Below are 20,404 nucleotides of genomic sequence, written 5' to 3' on the forward strand. Positions count from 1 at the left end.
TTAACATTTTTTTACTTCTTGAGCTTCTTGAGTTATTTACTGTCACAGATAGGTGCTTCGGCTGGAGAGTAAGTGTTGGGGCTGGTATGATTTAAAGAGTTGAAATTAGGACTGGCCTACCGGGAAAATTCCTGTTATCACAGGTTATCAGTCCAAGCTTGGCAGAAGATGATCTGAGCAGCATATCTAAATGGCTCAGTAAGCAATCTCACTGCTGATGAGGACAACACATTTATCAAGAGCTGGAAAACAGGATCTCAGATATCCGGTTGGTAACAAAAATGTTGACTGTAAGACAACGTTGGCATCTTCACTGAAAATACCAGCAATGTTGTAGAAATCAAACTAACAAAATGTCGCTACATGGATTTTTATTTTGTCCTTTATTCTACCTAAAACACTGACTGCTTAGCAGCAACATAGGAGGGACTTTTTTAGTCTCATAAAAGAGTCCACCTAGCATCTTAACCCAGCAGGTACATATTCATGTTTATGATATATTGTTTCAGATTGTGCAGCTTAACAACAGCTCTTTAGTGCTGCAGACATGTTGGAACTGCTACCAAAACAATTAGCCATGACAGAATCAACATCTGCTAAGTATTTACTAGAAACAGCCCTACAGAGATTTTTACCATAACGTCAAATCTGGCTCCTGCAATCAGGTTTTTCAGCCTTCACAAATCTAAAGCTTCCAGCAATGGAATGCCAGTACAGCCAACACAGACAGAGCTTGAGGCAAAATTATCTGTTTGTAAGGCTAATTTATACCCTTTAACATTGTTTTAAATGATTCATGAAAAGTGCTTTCCCATATCATCTAACAGTTTTAATCAGAATTTTTCATCTGGTCATTAGGAGGAATGTCATAAACTTAGTGACTTTAACTATTTAGTGGAACTGATTTCTTCCCTCAGCTGGAATCAGGATACAACATACTTAAAAGGCTCCAATTTAAATTTTCTTCTTGGAGCTTAGGCTTTGGAAGATCATCAGCAAGTCATGTAAACATGTCAGTCAGAATATTCTGATTCGATTAGAATTTACTTATAATCGAACTGAGAGGGGCTGTTCATGTCATGATCTGCTCTGATAACTGGCCTTAATTGCTGATTTCACTCACCTGCCTAGTCTGCCCAGTTCCTAATCATCTCTGATCTCATCAACCTGCCGGTTTCCTTTATATTGGGTTCATTTTCAGCTATCATGACCAGATTATTGTTTGCTTTCTGTTTGCTCCCCGTTTGATTTCTGTTAGAGTCCTGTCAGTCAGCTTTGGAAGTTTTAGGTTTATTTCCAAGGTTCATGTTCAAGTGAGGAGTTTATTTTTGAACCCGTGTCTTCAGGCTAGTTTAATCCCTAACCAGTGATGAGAGCATTTCATTATTTCCCGGGGGTGATTCTGTTTTCCTGATTCTGTTCCCTCTCACCCACTGGCCCTGTCTGGTCTGCTTGCCTGAACCTCTGTTAGACTCCTGCTGGATTTTGCCTCCCAGTTGTGGTTCTGTTTGAGCTGTATGCTTGATACTCGGGACTCTGAACCTGACTTTACACTATGATGAATTCCTGAAACCCAGATCTGTCCGTTCCTGAGTGGATCGGAACCCCTGTCCAGCCTGCTCACTGGGGTTGCTGCATCTGGGACGCTCTGGGCGGCTCAGGGCCGCCTCTTATTGGCAGTGCATCATCTTATCCTGCCTAAGACTGAGAGGATGGGCTGAACTGTTAAACAGGGTAAGTACTGTAACTGCCTCGCCCCCCTCCTGCAGTCGCTACAGGTCCACAGATCCTCAGGAGCCCATTTAAGTTCTGTTCTGTCTGTTTTTCTTGTCATCAATGTTTTGAACTTTCCTACTTGAATACTGGGTCCATCTGTTTCCGATTTATGACAGTTTATGCTGATTGATAAGCTGATTGGCATGCTTGTAACCAACAGCTGGCTAACTTTTATACAGTGATTAGCATGTTCAAGTGCATTTTTTTTGTCTGATCAGCAGTTTTATTCAGATTACTTATGTCTCTGTTAATGGTACGATCCTATTGTCATGATTTTATCTATGCTCGGACCCACATGCAGTGAAACCAAACAGAGAGACACGGATGAAAAGTTTGACAGGTTTTATTGAAGATGTTAAGCTCGGTGCAGAGTTTCCCTGAACTCTGCTCAGCCGGAACTGGAAGACAAGGTGAAGACAGACTGTTAGTTCAGGCTCAGTGGAAAATTTGATTCGTTTATCTTGAAGGAGAGGATCTGATTGTAGACTCACGTTTCCAGAGAAGTGAAGGATCCTTGACTCCAATCTGTGTGTTGGTTTTCCAGTGTATGTCTGATTCGGCGGAGGGCGGAACAGGGTTTACCCAGAACTCGGACGGTGTAGGAGAACGGAGACGCTGATTGCCACTCAGATTTCCTGCTGTTCTTGAACGGGTCGTGGTGAAGATGATTCCCTTGCTCAGAGGGTAATTTCAACGTCGTCAAAAAGGAGACTGGATCCAAACCTCCTGTTTGAATCCCTGACTCAGTTTAGTACTCAGTTGATCCCTCCTGGGATGACTTCCCTGGGATGACCTCCCGAAAAGGTCCAGTTTGCAGGATGACTTCCTGCCGAGAGGCAAAGACAAAAACAAAGTTAAAACTCAGGGAGACAAGAACACAGTTTTACTCTGAGAAAATTCAGCTTGGCTAGAGTACCAAAAACTGGCAAACACTCTGGCTCATTTGCTCAGAAAGTGGAGTTTAATTTGTGAGGTATGAGTGTAAAATTAGTCTGGGGTGGATCAAAGAAGCAAACCTCAGTTAAATAAGAATTAATAAGTATTTTTTTATACAGAAACAAGTAGTAATGTGAAGAATTAAATGTATTTTTAAAATGGAACATGGTATAACAACACACACCATTTCTCCGGCCAGGGATGTACATCCATGTGAAAAACTAACACTCAGGACTTAGCTCCTCCCTGCCCATAAAATGCCACTGCCATTGTAGAGTGGGTGCAGCTAAAGTATTTATTTAGCAGAAGAGCTATAAATACTCCTGTCGTACTGCAATAACCTAAAAACAGGGCACTAACACCAATAACCGCAATTATACACTGTGGTGTAAAACTTTGTTAATGGCATAAATACTGTTATTGTTAAAACTATATAGAAAAATAACTAAATAAAGTTCGCTTGCTAACAGAATTATAAAAGTACAGTTATTTAGTTCTTTACCAGACTTGTTCCTTTTATATGTGGTGCTGTATTGCTGTGTTTTTACCTCTGTGTATATATGCGTATATATAGGGAACGAGCGAAGGGAGGGGGTGTTTGGAGTTGCAGCTGAAGGGGAGCTAGAGAAAGGGGTTGCTTGTCACACTTCTTTTGCTCTACAGCAGTGAGCAACCACATTGCCAGATTAAATTTGTGGGGAGAGCTGCAATAAATGAAGTGGGGGAAAAAAAACAAAAGTGATCCATTCTGTGGCCATACAATATATGAATAATCTGTAGAAAAAAAAATGAAAATAAAAAAGTCTTCGCATTGAGATAAGCAGAAGCTTTGGCTCATATCCTTGGCTTTCTAAATGTTGTATTTATAAAGTGTTGTAGCAATTATAGTGAGGTATTCAAGGTGTGCATGGGTTTCTCTGTTTTATCTTAAATGAAGCCTAAGCGGAAGTGCAACTGAAGAAACTGATTTAGTTAGTCACCCTGATATGGCTCTCCCCTTTTGGGAATCTGAGTTTTTAGTTTACAGTTATCAGTTGTTCTGTTTTTGTTCTTTGGTTTATTTTCCATTATATTCACGCATTCTTTAGTTACTCTCTTTTGCCCCCTTGTGTTGTTTTCATTTCCCTTGGCTTCCTTCTTGTTAGTTTCACTCACGCCTGCTACATATTCAGCTCATTAGCCCCTCCTTTGTTTTGTTCCCCTTATATACTCCACCCCTGCAGGTACTCAGTGCTGGTGCCTTGTCGTTGTTGTTGTGTTTGTAGTTCATTCCTCATCCCTGGCTTCCCACATGAGTTTAGTATTTTGTATTTTTGGATGTCTGCCTAGGTTTTTATTAAATCTACACGTTTCACCTCTGCCTCCTGGTCTCTGCATTTGGGTCCTCAACCAACCTCCAACCATACTGTGTTGCGCTATATCACAATTGATTTAGATGACCCAGATTCAACCCAACTCTATCCCCTTCTGCACCATCGTAGGTAAAGATTAATCTGATTTTTCCATGGTGCTTCGTCTACTTCGTCCTCATCAGAGTGTAATTCCTCCCAGACATTTACTATGTTCCCTTTCTCAACCGGTCCGGCAGAAGCCCGGCATGTTGAGCCTGGTTCTGCCAGAGGTTTCTTTCCAAAGGGGAGTTTTTCATTCCCACTTCGCTTCATGCTTGCTCATCGTGGATAGGTTAGGTTTATGCAACCTCTGTTTTTCCAAGCTGGACTTCCAGATCCCTGAGTGAAGCACTAATCAGCTCACACTGTCTACTGGGTCTCACCTATACAGCTCAAGCTTACCATCTTGCCAACCAAGATTCAGTGCTAATGTTTCCTGCCGAGGTGTGAGCTCCAAAGACTAAAGTACCTATATCAATAAAATGATTCTAATTGTCTAATTTTTGCGCCCTATCCAGGGTGTAGCATGCCTCTCGCGCGTAGGCTGGAGATAGGCACCAGCACCCTTCACGACCCCGCTTGGGATAAGCATAACGGAAAATGGATGGACGTCTTTTTGTTTTCAGGTGAGCTTTTCAGATTGAATTGAGTTCATGGCTATATCTGTTCATTTGAAGGTATACGTGCTCACTAAGAAAGACATCACTTTTAAAACAAGTGGTTTCACAGTGGGAAAATTACAATTTTGAAACTGGCGCACCCACTCTGGGTTTTAGTTAGAGGATTTAATTTGTCTGCAGCTCAGTGATTTCACTTTCAAACACATGTTGTAGTGTTATGAACAGTTGAAGTCTTCTGTCGGAATAAATGAAAAGATGAAAAGCAAAGCATGAAATAATACCTGCAGAAGACTCGTATTTAAAATGGTCATTAATGGTGACGAATTATGTTCTACTAAATGTTTGCAGGGTAAGTCGCAGGGACAGGGACACTTGGCAGCACTTAGGTTGCCTCAGGTATTGAGCTGCTTGATTAAATTAGGTTTCACTTCTGAAATGTTTTAAAGAAAGCACAAGCCTTTTATGTTTCCATCAGCCTAATAAAAAGAATCCATCTCCTGAATTTGAAGATGAAAGAAAGATAGTAAATTCCTTTGTTGAAGTAAAGACGGAGAGCATGTTTCATTTCATTTTAGCCATGCAACATTTACTCGAGATTTTGCATCATACTCCCACTGTCGAACTAGTCTAACTTTAGATTTTTTAATTTTACCAGTTAAGAATTGTCAACACCGGAACTTGAAACACAATTTTATTTTCTCAAAATGTTTTTTTAAAGGTATTGTGGAGGATTTTTGAGAATTCTTTAAAAGACCCGGCCTCTCCACGCATGTGAGAGCATGCACAAGTCCATTTCTCCTCGTGCACACTCTGTTTAAAAGTTGCTGTTCTCATAGCTCATACAAGCTTAGTGTGTCTGAACTTTCACCCTAACCTCTAAATTCCTCCATCACTATATAGAGCGATGACTATATAGTGGACTTCAGTGTGAACTCGGTTAACTGACCGTTTTGACAGATGATCACTACTTTTTGATCCCAGTTGATCACGCAACTCCACCAGTGCCTCTTTGTTATTAGTCGCTGCTGTCGGGTAGTGAATGGCCTATGGATACTCCAGGCTGCTTTGATAGCGAATCCTATAATGCTTTACTAGGAGAGCTCTCCACACAAAGGATTCTGGGATATATCTGCCTCTTCTTAGGCTTTTCTTTTCTTCTAATACACTTCTGGACAATTTTCCTCTTACGACCCTTGGCCATTTTCTAAAAACCGAAAATGATGAGCTTGTCATGATCACGATTCTGATAGCTGACCTAATTGCTCATTTCACTCACCTGTCTTACTCTTCCTGCTACTGTATATACGGCTCAGTCCCTGCTATCGCGGCGAGATCATTGTTTTTTGAGTTTGTCTTTGAATTTGACTTGGAGATTTCGTTCCTGAGTTTGACTTTGATACCATAGTTCATGTTTTCCTTCTCGAAGGCCAGTGGTGTGAGAGGTTTCTAGTATTGTTGTAGTGTTCCTGATCATGTCCTGCCTCTTATCCACTGAGCATGCTCTGTTCATGTTATTGGCTCAGTTGAGGGAGCTAGTTTTAACATACTATAGTTTTTGTGATATCATGCCTTGTTCTGCCTCTCAACTACTGTGCTTGCCTGCTCCCATCTGAAAGTTCTGCCTGAACTCTCTGTTGGAACCCTGAGCCTGCCTGAGCTGTCTGTGGATTCCTGAAACCCTGGTTCTGCCTTTTTCTGTTTTGATCAGAACCCCTGACCAGGTTGAAAGGCTTATTTTAACCAATTATCTTTACAATTAATGTGTTTCTCCATGACAGCCATTCATCAACCATTACTCCAAGGAGCTTTACCTCTTTCACTTTCTCAATTTCCAACCTCTATACATAATATGAAGTTTACACTATCTTAAATAGAATCTTCTTTGTTTATAATACAATCAAATTCAGTTTGTTCTCATTTATCCTTTCCTGTAGCAACTGTTGGTCAGACATGTAAGATAAATAAATAGAGTACACAGTGAGTCATCATACCTGAAGAGCGCTGTAAACAAGTGATGGCCTTGTTATCTGATAGAAACATGTAATTTTTATCTTTTATATATTTTTGCATGTTTGGATTTGCATGTAACGACTGAATTTCCACAATATAGGACAATAATAGAGAATTCAACATGCTTAGTGTTTTTTTTGTTTTTTTAAAGCACTGGTAATTTATGAAGTTCACTTCTACCATGTCCCCAGATAAATACCCAAAGAGGTGCATCCCCTATTTTGGGAATCCCTGGGCTAATGGATATGCTCACAATTAGGACAAACATATATTGCTTCTGCAATATAGCCCAGGAATAATTTATTTAATTATTCTGATGTCTGTGTCCTGCCTCATTACCATATTTTTTAATAAAGTCTGATCTGCATTTTGTGCTTTTACTAAAAGAGCCTCTAGATCTGAAGCTCCTTCAAACCTGGAGGGTTTATATGCAAAATAATAAATGAACAAAAAAACAATTACAATCCTTTTTACTATGGTACAACAATCAACTCTAGTTACTCTTTGAATATTTGTGTTAATGACAGGAACACAAGAGCTCTTGACAATTGCAGTGAATAAATTATTCATTCTGGCCAAGGAGCATCTCAATGTGTCATCTATTTTCAAAATGGAGATTCAGTTATAAAACACTGTATGCTGATATCCAATCTCTCTCTTGTTTCCAAGCCTGGTACAACATCGCTGTGTGATTCTTCTTATAATGCAAATTATTTTAGAACACCTTGCTTCAGAATTTTTTTAAAGCCCTAACTGGACATTAACTAAACATTTTGATGTGGATGCTGTTCAGTGTTGCTATGGAGAGAAAATTTTAAACATTTTACAAAATGTAAAAAAAAAAAAAAAAACATCCAGCCTTTAAACTCAACACTTTCGACTCCCCAAAGCTGTGATATTTCCCACCATTGGTGTTTCCATTCCAGTGAGGCGGAAAACTCTATGCTCTGTGTTTCTACATTAACGAAAAGACGCCAGGCGCCGAGAAGTCAGCTATAAAATTAATTCAGCTATGAAATAGAGCAGCGTGGGTAAAAAGATGTACTGACAGCCTTGAGTTGAGTCACTATCACTGCTACGAGGCAAAGTGACATGACATGATTAGCTTCATATCGTTGGAACCAGTTTTAGCTTCTTTAGGCTTGGCTTATAAAACAATGGAAGTTAATAGCTAACAAACACAAGGGAACTATCTTGAAAATTAGTCTTTGGTCATGTTTTTGGCAATCAAAGGTAATAAGCACATGAGGGAAGACATACAAATTATAATAGTTATTTAAATGTTTTAAACTCTTAGTGAAATAACTCTTGTTTTATTATTATTTCATTGAGCTCATTACATGTCAGTATGGGGAACCATGTGGTCAACATTCGTTTCTTGTTAGTAGTTACATAGCAGGAAACAACAAAACAACTGCTAAATATTTCAACATGTTGTGACATAGTGTGACTCTTACATTGAATAAGGTGACAAAAACAGATAATTGGGTGAACCAGATATTTCTCATGTGTATACGAAATAGGAGAATGTATAGAATGGTACACCATACTTTTCAGAACTTCATTTAGGAACAAAAAATAATGCCTTTTGCCACACTTCAAATTGTGCATTACTTTGTGCAATGATATCCCACAGAAACTAACAAAATATCTAAAGAACCAGGAAAACATTAGTGAACAATAAAGGTAAGGAGTAAGCGGTGCCTAAAACACAATATTAAGAGAGATTTAAGAAGGTGAATAATAATAAAAAAAGTTTATTATTATTTAACTTTGTATTATTCTTGTTATTACAACTAACCTGAATTGAATGGAAATGAAAAAAAAAATTGTGCAGGCAAGGTTATATAATTCAGTGAAAAATTTGGAGAGGTAAGGTTATGGATTTTGTGAAAGATTATCTGCACAAGATTATCATCAACAAGGAGGATCGTAGGGGTGAAATGGTTGTGGGGGATCAACAGTGGTGACCCACGAAAAGAGCAACTATAGGAAGAATATACAGAAATACAACTCTGTAAAGCAGATACAGAATACACCAAAGATTCACATTTTGTACTGGTAGATTTTTACAGTATAGATATGTACTGTGAACATACTGCTGACAAATACTAATTCTAGACATACACACATGGAAGACACTTAACTACCAGAGTAGTAATCATAGTAGGCTCAATTCCAGCTTTCTCTTGCCAGGTGTCTTTGACCCTTGGGAGGGCATTTGACCCCAAGTTACCTGTCCTTTGATATATAATGATTGTTAGAACGCCAAATGTAAAGGATTTTGAGAGGTCATACTGACTTGATGTAATGGTTTCTGCAATGATTCTGGCCTGATCCCTCAGTCCATACACCTGCTCTGCTCCACCCGTCTGCAATCAGCTCTGACCGGAGTCACCTGTTTTCAGAACTTTAAAAACCCCATCAGATCAGTCCTCTGTGCCAGATTATCTTGAGCCAACCCGCTACGAATAGTAGCATCAAAAAGAGTACCTGACCGCCTATCTGTTTCTGACCTGATCTGCCTCCTGACTCCGAGCCTGCCTGACCCCTGTTTGATTCTGCCTGCCTAATTACCCTCTCTGCTCTGCCTCTGGATCACCGGATCCCTGTGTCGTTCTGATCGGCCTGCCTGCTCCCCTCTCTCTGGATCTCTGACTCAGAAAAGCTCCGCTAAACTGCCTGTCTCTCCATCCTGGATCTAACTTTTAAACCTCCCTCAATCTGCCCGCCTGTCTACCTGCAGCCTGTTTGCCCACACAGATGCAGCCCTGCTATCAGAGTAACCCTTTCAATAAACCAATCAAAACGTTACTAACCTGTCTTGGTTTATTTGGATCCAGTCTCTGTCTCATTACACTTGACCAACCCTATATACCATATCGACCTGATTATAGGGTGTGCTGGATTATAAGGGAGCTGCTGTATTCCCATGTTCTGTTGCGTGACTGAATGAGTTTGAAATATGCGTTGTGTCTCTTGACAGAAGCAACGTTTTGGGCCTTATTCAAACTCACTGTTTTATTATAGTGAAGCACAGCATGTATAACTATGCCCTACTTCTGACTATGGTGGATGTAATGTTACAAGCGCTGTGGCTTTGTAGTTTACCAGAGTCATACTAAAAGATTTTGACAGGGTGCTGTGTAGCATACAAACTCACTTTAAAGTCAGTAAGCATAACCAAAATGAATCAATGTATAAGGTACTCCCGATTCTGAGAAAATGTAAAACTTTTAAGTGCACCTTATAATGCGAGACATAAACACCAACCAGTTTATCAACGATATCCATACATCTTTTTTCCATATTAGAAATAACAGAAAACCTAGCCATAAAAAAGGAATATCTGTAAACAGAGTTAACAGCTTTGATTAAGAGCTACTCAGTGCACTTGCAGCGTCTTCATTTATGTTGAATCTATTTGATGTTTGACCACTGAGTTCCTCCTGCTCTGTCACTGGTTCATTGCTCCCATGTAAGGAATTCTTCATCACGCTGTAATAAACCGGCATGTTGTACTCTGCCTCCCTGCCTTGGTAGCGGCACCTACAGAGCTTTTTGAATGCAATGCGGAACTTCTGTGACATGAGGTTGTAAACAATGGGGTTTATGGCGCTGTTGGTATAGATGCACATCCGGCAGAAGAGGAGGAACCAGATGTTGTGGTAAGGAGGGTCGATGAAGGAGTTAACCACCACCAATGTTCGGTAAGGCATCCACAGCATTGCAAAGAGGATCACCACCACAGCGAGCATTTTTGTTATCTGTGGATAACAAAGGAAGACAACTTAGATAAGTTTATTCTGCAAAGTAAATTTGCAACATAACAGGGAAGGAAAGCTCAAGATTTTCTATAAGGTAGGTGCAAATGTTATGCCAGTTTGTTCAATATAATGGTAGCAAAGATGGTTCTAAAGCAAGTTTTTGATAACAACTTTGTGTTAATAGATGCTGGATGTACCATCGGGGGTTTAGTTTTTTCCTCTTTTAAAGCCATCCATCCATCCATCCTATTTTACGACCCTTGAAGTGTAGTGTGGAGGCTAGTACTTCAACCTTCAGTGTGCAAGGTAGTCACCACTCAATCTCTTAGTAACAAACAGAGAGACAGGACAACAACCATGCACAAAAAAAAACTCATACCTGAAGATAATTTATAAGGGGCAAATAACCCAAAAGATCATTGTTGGACTGTAGGAGAAAGCTGGAGTAAATGGAGAAACTTAGAAGAACTGGCATGACTGGATTTTATGACACCAGAGCATTACAGAAATATAATAAAATTATTTATGGGTAGGAGTGCAAGAAAGTTTGCAGTTGGCAGCATGCCATGATGAGACTTATTTCTTTAAAAATTCACAAAGACAATTTTCTTTTTAGCCTTTAAGCTTTCATTTTATTCTATGATTGATAATCAATGTTTTTAGGCTGAAATGAAAACTTCTGGTTCTGGTTCATGCTTCTAAAAAGCTGCAATGTTTGGTGGGTTTAATCATTTACTAGTTCAGCTAATAACCTAAAATGCAGTCATGATCTTGGTGCTGATGACTAGCTTAATTATTAATTCCATTCCCCTGTCCAACTCTGCCTGGCTTCTAATCATTGCTCATCTGATACACCTCTTCCTGCCTCTATTTAAGGTACTTGCATCCAGTTACCAGGGCTAGAATATTCTTGCTCTCTCCAGCCATTGGTGAGAGTGTTTTTAGAATTCCTTGGTGTTTCTGAGTTCCTGATCCTGACCTGTTCTGCCTTTCAACCACTGAGCCTGCCTGTTCTCATCTGAATGGTTTGCCTGAATTGTCCTTGGATTCCTGGACCTCTGAGCCTGCAACAGACACAACCCTCTGGGTTGTGTCTGTTGCATCGTGTTGGCAGCCCACTGGCTGGATCCTACCTTGTTCTCTGGGCATGGACTAAACTTGTAAACCAGGTTAGTGACTCGTGTTCATAATCTTCCTTCATTAGATTTACATGGTCACAAACCTGTGTTTCCTCTCCCTAGAGTTTCCTACCTCAGATGCCCTCGCCGCTGCTACTGTAGATCCACAACCTGTTTGTTTTAAATGAATGCTTTTGACTAATCCCAATGTCTATCTTGCCTGAATACTGGTTCCTTTTGGACACATACACTGTGATGCTGACAAATAAAACATAATAAATGAATATGCATATGGACGGTGGCTGGAAATGCTCCTTTGTAATTCTGAGTTTGATGTTTAAGTCATTACAATACCATACTTCATCCTTAAACCCTCTGGTTTGATCAAAGACAACATTGTATCTTTTCCTAAAACAGATCATCCAAACCCATGTAGATTTTAGTTCCATTTCACTCAATATATATTAAATAGAATACGAATATTGAGTTAGCGGAACACTAAAAACACATATCTGAAAATTGTAGCGGAGGATGTTCTTTTTCCAGGTGGATCATCAAAAATAAGTTGTCCTCATTGTCAATCATTCTGCTGATATGATTACGTAAGGCCGTCCAACGTGCTCATCCCCATTTTCACTTACTGGTGGTGAGTTTGACATACTGGAAAATAGCAAATGTTCATTTGCAAAGTAAGCTTGTATGAGTGATGCAAACAGCAACTAATAAAAAGTGTGCACAAGGAGAAATGGGCTTGTGTATGCTCTTGCATGGATTTAATAGGCGTTCTCTCTAAGAGCAGGTACAGGGTTGTGCATGTGCATTTTTTTTTTTATGGAGAGGGTGGGTCTTTTAAAAAAATTTGCAAAAATCCTCCATGGTACATCTAAATGCTGACAGGCTGGTAACTAAAAGAGAATTTCACAAAACAAGCTTAGTACCTGTTTTCGTGCAATCACAGCTCCTTTGTTGGCCCTGTTGGTGCTCTGGGAGTGACCTTGATGAATGGATCCTCCTCCTGCCTGGTCATTTAGATTGGATGGGAGAGGACTCATGAACAAAATCCTCGCAATAAGCCCATAGAGCACAGTGGCAACAATAAGAGGAACCACATAAAAAAGAGTAAAGTCAAGAAAGTAGATTGGCATGTAGAGACTCCTTGAGACACGGTAAGCACATGTAACAACCACCCCATTGGTGTAGATGGTTTCTTCAGTGTCTGCCAAGAAGAACCACATTGTACAGTAGAGCGAAGTAAAGATCCAGATTCCAGCTATAATCCTTTTGGCTCTAGAAACTGTGCATATGAACTGTGCCTTTATTGAGTGACAAATTGCTATGTAGCGTTCAATTGTGAATGCTGTGATGGAGCAAGACGACACATTGATGCCCAGATATTGAAGATACGTTATGCACAAGCAACCTGTGTAGCCGTAAATCCAAAAAGCTACTACATTTGAGATATTCGGTAGGCCTGCAGCCAGGAGCACAATGAGATCTGCCACAGCTAAGCTAACGAGGTAGCAATTTGTTGGTGTCACCATGTGTTTGGTGCGCAAAACAACAAGCACAACCATGGCATTTCCAGCAATCCCAATGCCACAGATGAGCACTGTTAAAAAAATGGTTATGACTTGTTCCTCAACAGAGTTCAGAGGCATTGCCGTCAGATTTAAAACCCGAGCAATATCTTGGAAAGTAGTGGTGTTGTTCTCCATCTTTACTCCAGTCCAGCAGGAATATTCCATTAGTCTTCAAAGGTGAGAATCCTCAACACAGAAAATGAAGGGAACAGGGTTAGAAATACAATAGAGAGGACAGTCCATCCACTGTCTATAGAGCAGTACAAAAAAAAGAACATGATAATAATTAATGATTATTATCTTATTTTAAGAGGAAAACATCAAACACAATTTGTTTGAATACACATTACGAATAACAACTTTTAACCTTTGTATAACTTTACCACTCTGAAGTTGCTATTTACTATCCTTGCAATAGGAATGGATATTTTAAATTAGACTCAATACAGCAATTCTGCAACATGAAACATTGTCTATTTCTTAAGTTTTAATCCAAATAGCTTTACTATTTCTTAATGATTATATTTGGTTAACCCCCTATTGATCCTGAAAACTGACTATATCTGGATTGAACTGGAGTTAGATAAGAAAGAAAGAAATAACTTTGTTTAATTTTGATGTGTTTGTCTATAGTACTTTTAGATGTCATTAATCCTGAATTTCCCTTACAAGCTGTCTTACAAGCTTTTTTCTCCTTTTCTCAATTGTCTTTGTGAATTGAAAACTGAAGCATTTCCTTTATTTCTTCATACACACTCATGTAAATATAAGTTAAAGAGAAAAAATAAAATACAGAACCTGAACTAAACTCAGAGATGGGAACTATAACAGTACACATTTTAATATTTTGTTATCATTGAAATATTGTTAGAAGAACCAATGGTACAATGACTGTAGTGCTGCAACACAAAAAAAAATTTTCATTGGTTCATATCCTCTAAATCCAATATTATTTAAGGGTAGGAGTGCAAGAAAGTGAACAAATGTAAAATGAATATAATTGTAACTAAATCAAAAACATATATAAAAACCAAACATAAAACTAATCACTTGCAAGTAGATAATAATAGAAAGCTCACCATACTTTAGGTCGAATGTCGCAGGTTTTATTCAGTCACGGCAGCAGCACTCAGGTATGGAACCGCTGTGTTCTCCTGCAGCAGAGCTCATCTCTTCATCATCTCTCTCTTTTCTATTTTCCCACTCGACATCTCCCTCCCTCTCCCACCCACTGCCATTGTATGAAGACTTGTTCGGTCTTTGTTCTAATAATCAATTTCACCTTGCTATTAAAGACTTTAAATGCTGACGCAGCGGGGGGCGTAGCTTTATGTTTTACTAGTTGAACAGGCAAAATTTAAAGTAAATTCTAAGGAGTTTGTTGTTTTGTCCCATAGAGATGTAAATTACCTGACACGCCCTCTTCTTTAGCAGCTAATTTAATGAATGCGGTCAAATAAAAGGGACTTTGTAGGATTAAAATTGCTACGTTTGGTTGAGTGAGATTAACAAACAAAAAAAAATATGGAAGACATTGTATATTGGTCAGTGGTGGCAAGTAAAATAGTACATTTACTTGATTATTGTACTGAAGCACTTTTTTCGAGTATCTTGAGTAATTTTTTTGGGAGGGGGGTACTTTACTACTTTACTAACTTTTACTCCACTTTGTTTTAAAGTCAAATATTTTACTTGCTTCTCCACTACATTTCAAGCTGGTGGTTGCTTGTTCCTCCTGGCTGAGCTTAGCTTTGTAATCCACTGTTGCTGATTTTCTTGAAATGCAATTTCAGCATGGCACATAGCAGCCTGTACGACTGAATTTAGACACCACAGTTTTAGAGACTTGCATTACATTCCACAAATGTGTGGAACTCAGGGCAGATATGATTTACAGTTACAGTAAATTTTAAAAGGTGTTAGTTGTTGCCATGTGGCCAAGTTGTATAGTAAGATGATTTCTTAAAGCAGAGTTGCAGTTTCTTTTTGCTAATAGATTCAACTTAAACCTTTAATGCATAGAGATAGTATGAGGAGACTTTGAAGACTTTCCTTTTGGTTTGTTGTTAAATAAGAAATAGTAATCAAAATAGCTGTTCTTCTATTTACGTAGCAGTAATGCATAATTGTGCATAATTATAATAAAGCAATTTATATGCAGGAAACAAGTTGAGCAATATGGCAATTGCCATACTGCTACACTTGTGAAAGTAAAATCTGTTGGGCTCTTTTTGGCATCAAGACAATTATTCTTATTGCCACATTGCCAGACAGGACACTGTAAAAAAATAAAAATAAATAGCTGTTCTTATTTTTTGTGGCCTTTTTTATGCTGAAGTTCTCTACAAGTGGTGTAGAATTTGCAGCGGAGGTTCTATGAATCAATACATCAGGTGGTTTCTAAAAGTTACGAGGTTCTTTGAAATTTCTCTGAAAATGTACTGATATAGGAAAATTTTATTTGGATTATTAAATACATAAGTAGTGCATGTACTTATGGGTACTTAAGTGTTTTTAAAAGTGTGCACTTTTATACTTTAACCTGAATAGATGTTTGACAGAGTGACTTTTACTTGAAGTTGAGTAAGAGTTGACTATGAGTATTAATACTTTTACTAAAGTACTAATGTTGAGTACTTCATCCACCACTGATATTGGTTAGATTACAGGATTTCACATTTCAAGAATGTCAACATTTTCTGGCTCTAGCCAGGTTCCACGAGAATTTAACTCTTGCCCTAAATGAAAGAAAAAACATAGATTTAACACAACCCTCTACTGCAACTACTGTAGTACTTAAGGGATAAAGTGAAGCCAGGTACTGGTACTCAAATGCAGTTCATTAATTAATTATCCTTTGAGGTAATCTCTCATATATATATATATATATATATATATATATATATATATATATATATATATATATATATATATATATATATATATATATATATATATATATATATAGTATATTTCGGAATAAAACAACTTGACTTTTAGTTATTTTTTTTTCCTCATTGACATTTACTGGTGTCCTCCATACTCAGACTTATGGTCCCATCCAGGGGCATCCCTCTCCAGGGTTAGACCCCTCTGGTGTTCTCTCTCCAGGCTTAGAACGCCTTAGTGTTCCCTCTCTAGAGACCCCAAGCAGGCTCTGTGCCGTCCAGAGACTCCCTAAGCCTACTGATGTACTAGTCCCTAAAATAGAGCTCAATGAAGGCTCGTCCTCAAGGTCCTCAAGGCCCCCCCAGCAGCCACTCCTCACCCTCAAAGGCCCTTAGCAGGAGCTTCTCGCCTCCAAGGCCCCTCAGCACGGACTCCTCGCCTCTTCATGGGTCCCAAGCTCTGCCGCCTCTTTGTGCGTCCCAAGCAGTGCCGCTGCTTCATAGGCTCCTGTGCCTCAGTCGGAGGTCCCAAGGCTCCTGTGGCAAAGTTGGCATTCACCAAGGCTCATGTGCCACAGTTGGTGGTCCCCAAGGCTTGTGTGCTGCAGTCTGGGGTCCACAAGGCTGGTGTGCTGTAGTCTGAAGTCCCCAAGGTTCGTATGCTGCAGTTGGCAGTCCCCAAGGCTCATGAGCCACAATCGGCAGGCTCCAAGGCTTAAGTGCAGCAGTCGGTGGCCTCCAAAGTTCCTGCTGTAGAGATGTCGTACTCCGGAGGTCCTCTGTTGCTGTCCTCATGGCCTGCCTCCAGAGACTTTGCTTCGTCTCTGGCCTCTCGGCGGGCCTCCAGGGACTATGCTTCACCTCAGGCCTGATGGCCTTGGGCCTTCAGAGAATTTTTTTTTTTTGTCCTCGCCCGCCTTTGGTGGGTTGGTTTGTGTTTGGACTATATTTTAGAGTTTTATTTCATATGTCAGGTCTTCGCTGTCTAAATCGTAAATATGTGAATGGGCCATTAACCTTGTGTCTTTTCCTAACTTTCCCCATATTATAGGCTAGCTTACTTTTCTTCCCATTATTCCTCGAAAAAAGTTATCCTTTATACTTGTCACAGTTGTTTTAGTTATTACAAGCAAACTTTTATCAAACTACTGTGCTAAAAAAACAGTCAGTCTGATCAGACAAGTCAAGAGAGGGAGTCGTTTTTCAGACCACCACCCTCACCTGGTCAACCAAGTAGGGTCTGAGGAAGGAAATTACAATGAATCACAAAAGGCAATTGTCCATTTTTTTGTGCCAATATTTTATTAGCTTCCCAGATTTGAAGGGATTTAATTTTAATGGAAGACGGTCATTTATATTTCATATTTATATTTTCAGTAATTTAACTTTTTGTGGACAAATAAGTGAATCTAAATTTATTTTATTTTATTTTCAGTGCTTCTCTATAAACTTTTATGTTTTTCTTTACACAAACTTTGAAATGATAACCAAAAATTTAATTAAAAAAACATAGTTTTATATAAATCCGAATCAGCATTTTTCCACTGGCCTACTGTAGGCCTGCTGTGGGGGGGCCCTATGATATTTATTTAATGGGGCCCAAGATCCCCGAAAGCACCCCTGATCCTATCACCTGCATACAGTCGATTTATTTATATAGCTGCAATTAACAACACATATAATCTCAAAGCACTTTACAGTGACAAATCAAATTATTTTTGAAACCCAACATTGTTTTAAACTTATATCTGTCAGCAAATTCTAACTTGCTTCACAAATGATCAAAAATACAAGTATTTTTATAGAAATGTAAATTCATATAAATGCACAATGATGCCATTTTTAGACATTTTGACTTACAAGATGGAAAAAGTTATTCACAAGACATTCTGAATTACAAGCTGAAAATCAATAACTGCTTCCTGTGCCTCTGACGCAGATTAGCTCCAACCACCCCCATCTAAACAGAAACAAAAAATGAGCTGCAAGAAACACTAAATGATGTTTTCCTGAAGTCTCTATAATAGCCTCTGTCAGCTTTCTTTCAGTGTGAAACATTTGAGGTTAAATAATAGTAAAACTATGCAATGTCAAATGTATTATCTGAAAGCAACACTTTTTATTTGTTGACATAAATAGTTCGGGAGGCTTTGAAATAAAAAAACCTATATGTTAATTGTCAAGCTTGAAATATTCTAAAAAATAAGTAATTAACTTGGAAATGTTTTGAACAGTCTTGAAGCAATCTGGAATAGTGATTCATACATCACAAGTTTTTAATGCTTTAAAATGATTTTTTTCCCAGAATCCAGCCTGACAGAAAAAGTTTCCTTACACTGCTCCGTTCCCAGGATGATCATTTGGAATACTAATGGAAGTTTTGTCGATTTTCTAATTAATGGCATTCCGCCTTTGGGCTACCTGGTATGAATACATAACAGCTTTGGAGAAGAAAACATCATAACATCATTATTCTATCATCTCTGTACATAAAGATATATTTGCAGGGCAAAATGTTTGGTATGCAGAGGAAGACATGCTTGGGTTACAATTTATTTTATTATTTATAAGGCTTGCTGGTTCTAATTTAGATCAGACTAAATGAACCACAATGATTTTGGAAAAAATATAGATAATGGAATAGGGTGGTGCAACTATATTCTTGTGCTATTAAGATCTTTTTATATATAACACTAATGCATTGTGATTGACTGATACAAGGTTTAAGCTAATTTAGTTTTAGAATTTTCTCTAACTACATGAGATTTGTAAAGCAGACCTAAAAATGGGGAATTGTTTGCCCAGGTGACTTTTCAGAGAATCACGAAGTGGACACAATGTCAGGAGCAAAAAATAGATTGTTAGGAAGTTTTCTATAAATATCCTTGAATGAGTTCTTAAAATAAAATCCTCAAGCCTCATGGGAAGCATTTGATATGCAAATTACCTTAGAAAAAAAATATCTTTTATAATGTATTATCTATTCTGAACAGCGTGGTGAATATTATGGTACCCAGATAAAACAGGAACATTTAATATATATTATCTATTTAAGCCAATCAAAGAATTTACTTAATCTGTTATTGTTCATTTCCTGCCTTGTGCTTGCTTTATATTTCTTGATGTACAGTGTCATCTAGTGGGGCTGAAATGTTAAAACCACAATAAAGCCGCAATGACACCATATTTCACCCTAAATAAAATTTTAAAAAAGAAAGAAGGAAATACATTGATGTGTGAAGAACTTTGATGGGGGAAATACAGCTGGTGGTGGGCCTGTTTCCTGTTCTATATGGGTTTCATATATATCCAGCGTAAAAAACAACCTTACGCCTGTATAAACCACAGGTGGGCCCAACCTGGAGAACATGATGTGTTTGCAGAAAAAAGTCGTTTCAGTGACTCATAAACAGGATGTTTGATTATTGGTTCACGTTTAGCAAAAGCAGAGCAACAGCAAGAAGCAACACTTGTCAGATAATGTGACAAACAGCCATCTGCTCTTTGAGCAAAATGTCAGCAAATCATGATCTGTTTTTTTACATTGTACAAAGTGTCCAAGGTGGCTGTTTCATTAGAACAACATACACCAACAGTTTGTCTCATGGAGAATTTTATTTATTTTTTGTGTATATTTTATTTTGAGATAAGTTTTATTTTGAAAAAATTGGAGTAAACTGTAAGAATATCAACCTTTTTGTTTTTAGCAGTTTTAGATGAGTTTACACAGTCCAAAAAGTTAATGAGGCTCACAGGCATATAAAGAATGCCTACAGCAAAGCATATCAAATGTTTGATGTGAAATGTTAGAAATATGGCAATGATAGGAAAATGGTCCTCGAGTTAAGAAATCAGTCTCATTCTGGTCGTCTCCTACTTATCCGAGATCGGGTCGAAGGGGCAGCAGTCTCAGCAAAGACCTAGACTACCCAGATAACTCCAGCTCCAATGGGGGGTTCCAGGTTTCCAGGTTTCATGACCAGAGTGGGGGGTAAGACAAAAACTGATTGGTAAATCAAGGGATTGCCTTTTTCTTCAGGTCTCTCTTCACCCACTGTCTGCAATATATCAGCAGCCGCACCATGACATGTTAAATATAAGAAGTGTCCAGGGGGCATCCAAAAACGATGTCCGAACCACCTACGCTCTATCACAAGGTAGAGAAGCGGTAATATTACAAACCTCTTCTGTACGACCAAGTTTCTCATCTCTGAGGGAGTGGCCAGCCACTATGTCGAGAAAGATCATTTCATCATCCAGATGACCGACAGCTCTCTCTTCACCACAACGGACCGGTGCAGTGTCTGCAAAATAGCAG

General features: G+C 38.7%; 1 protein-coding gene across 2 annotated transcripts; it reads right to left on the minus strand.

Moving 5' to 3' along the window:
* Nucleotides 1-8,050: 8,050 nt before the first annotated feature.
* Nucleotides 8,051-14,397, minus strand: LOC119799390 (thyrotropin-releasing hormone receptor-like). 2 transcript variants are annotated; one of them, XM_038309243.1, is made up of 3 exons: nt 14,283-14,397; nt 12,557-13,384; nt 8,051-10,500 (listed from the first exon to the last, which is right to left on the minus strand). In XM_038309243.1, exons 2-3 carry the CDS (start codon nt 13,361-13,363, stop codon nt 10,108-10,110), a joined length of 1,200 nt encoding a protein of 399 aa, XP_038165171.1. In that variant the 5' UTR covers nt 13,364-13,384; nt 14,283-14,397; the 3' UTR covers nt 8,051-10,107. The 2 variants fall into 2 exon arrangements, with proteins under 2 accessions (XP_038165171.1, XP_038165172.1); XM_038309244.1 differs by having other exon boundaries at nt 14,278-14,391.
* Between the last annotated feature and the right edge of the window lie 6,007 nt (nt 14,398-20,404).

Source organism: Cyprinodon tularosa, unplaced genomic scaffold (assembly GCF_016077235.1).
Source record: "Cyprinodon tularosa strain WSP-4 unplaced genomic scaffold, ASM1607723v1 ctg66, whole genome shotgun sequence".
NCBI classification, from domain to species: domain Eukaryota; kingdom Metazoa; phylum Chordata; class Actinopteri; order Cyprinodontiformes; family Cyprinodontidae; genus Cyprinodon; species Cyprinodon tularosa.

Bases quoted from the DNA above. Each gene is read 5' to 3' on its own strand.
- LOC119799390 (XM_038309243.1), bottom strand. From the start codon at position 13,363: ATGGAATATTCCTGCTGGACTGGAGTAAAGATGGAGAACAACACCACT. The intron at 10,501-12,556 runs GTACTAAGCTTG...TGTTATCCACAG, and splicing joins CTGTGATTGCACGAAAACAG to ATAACAAAAATGCTCGCTGT.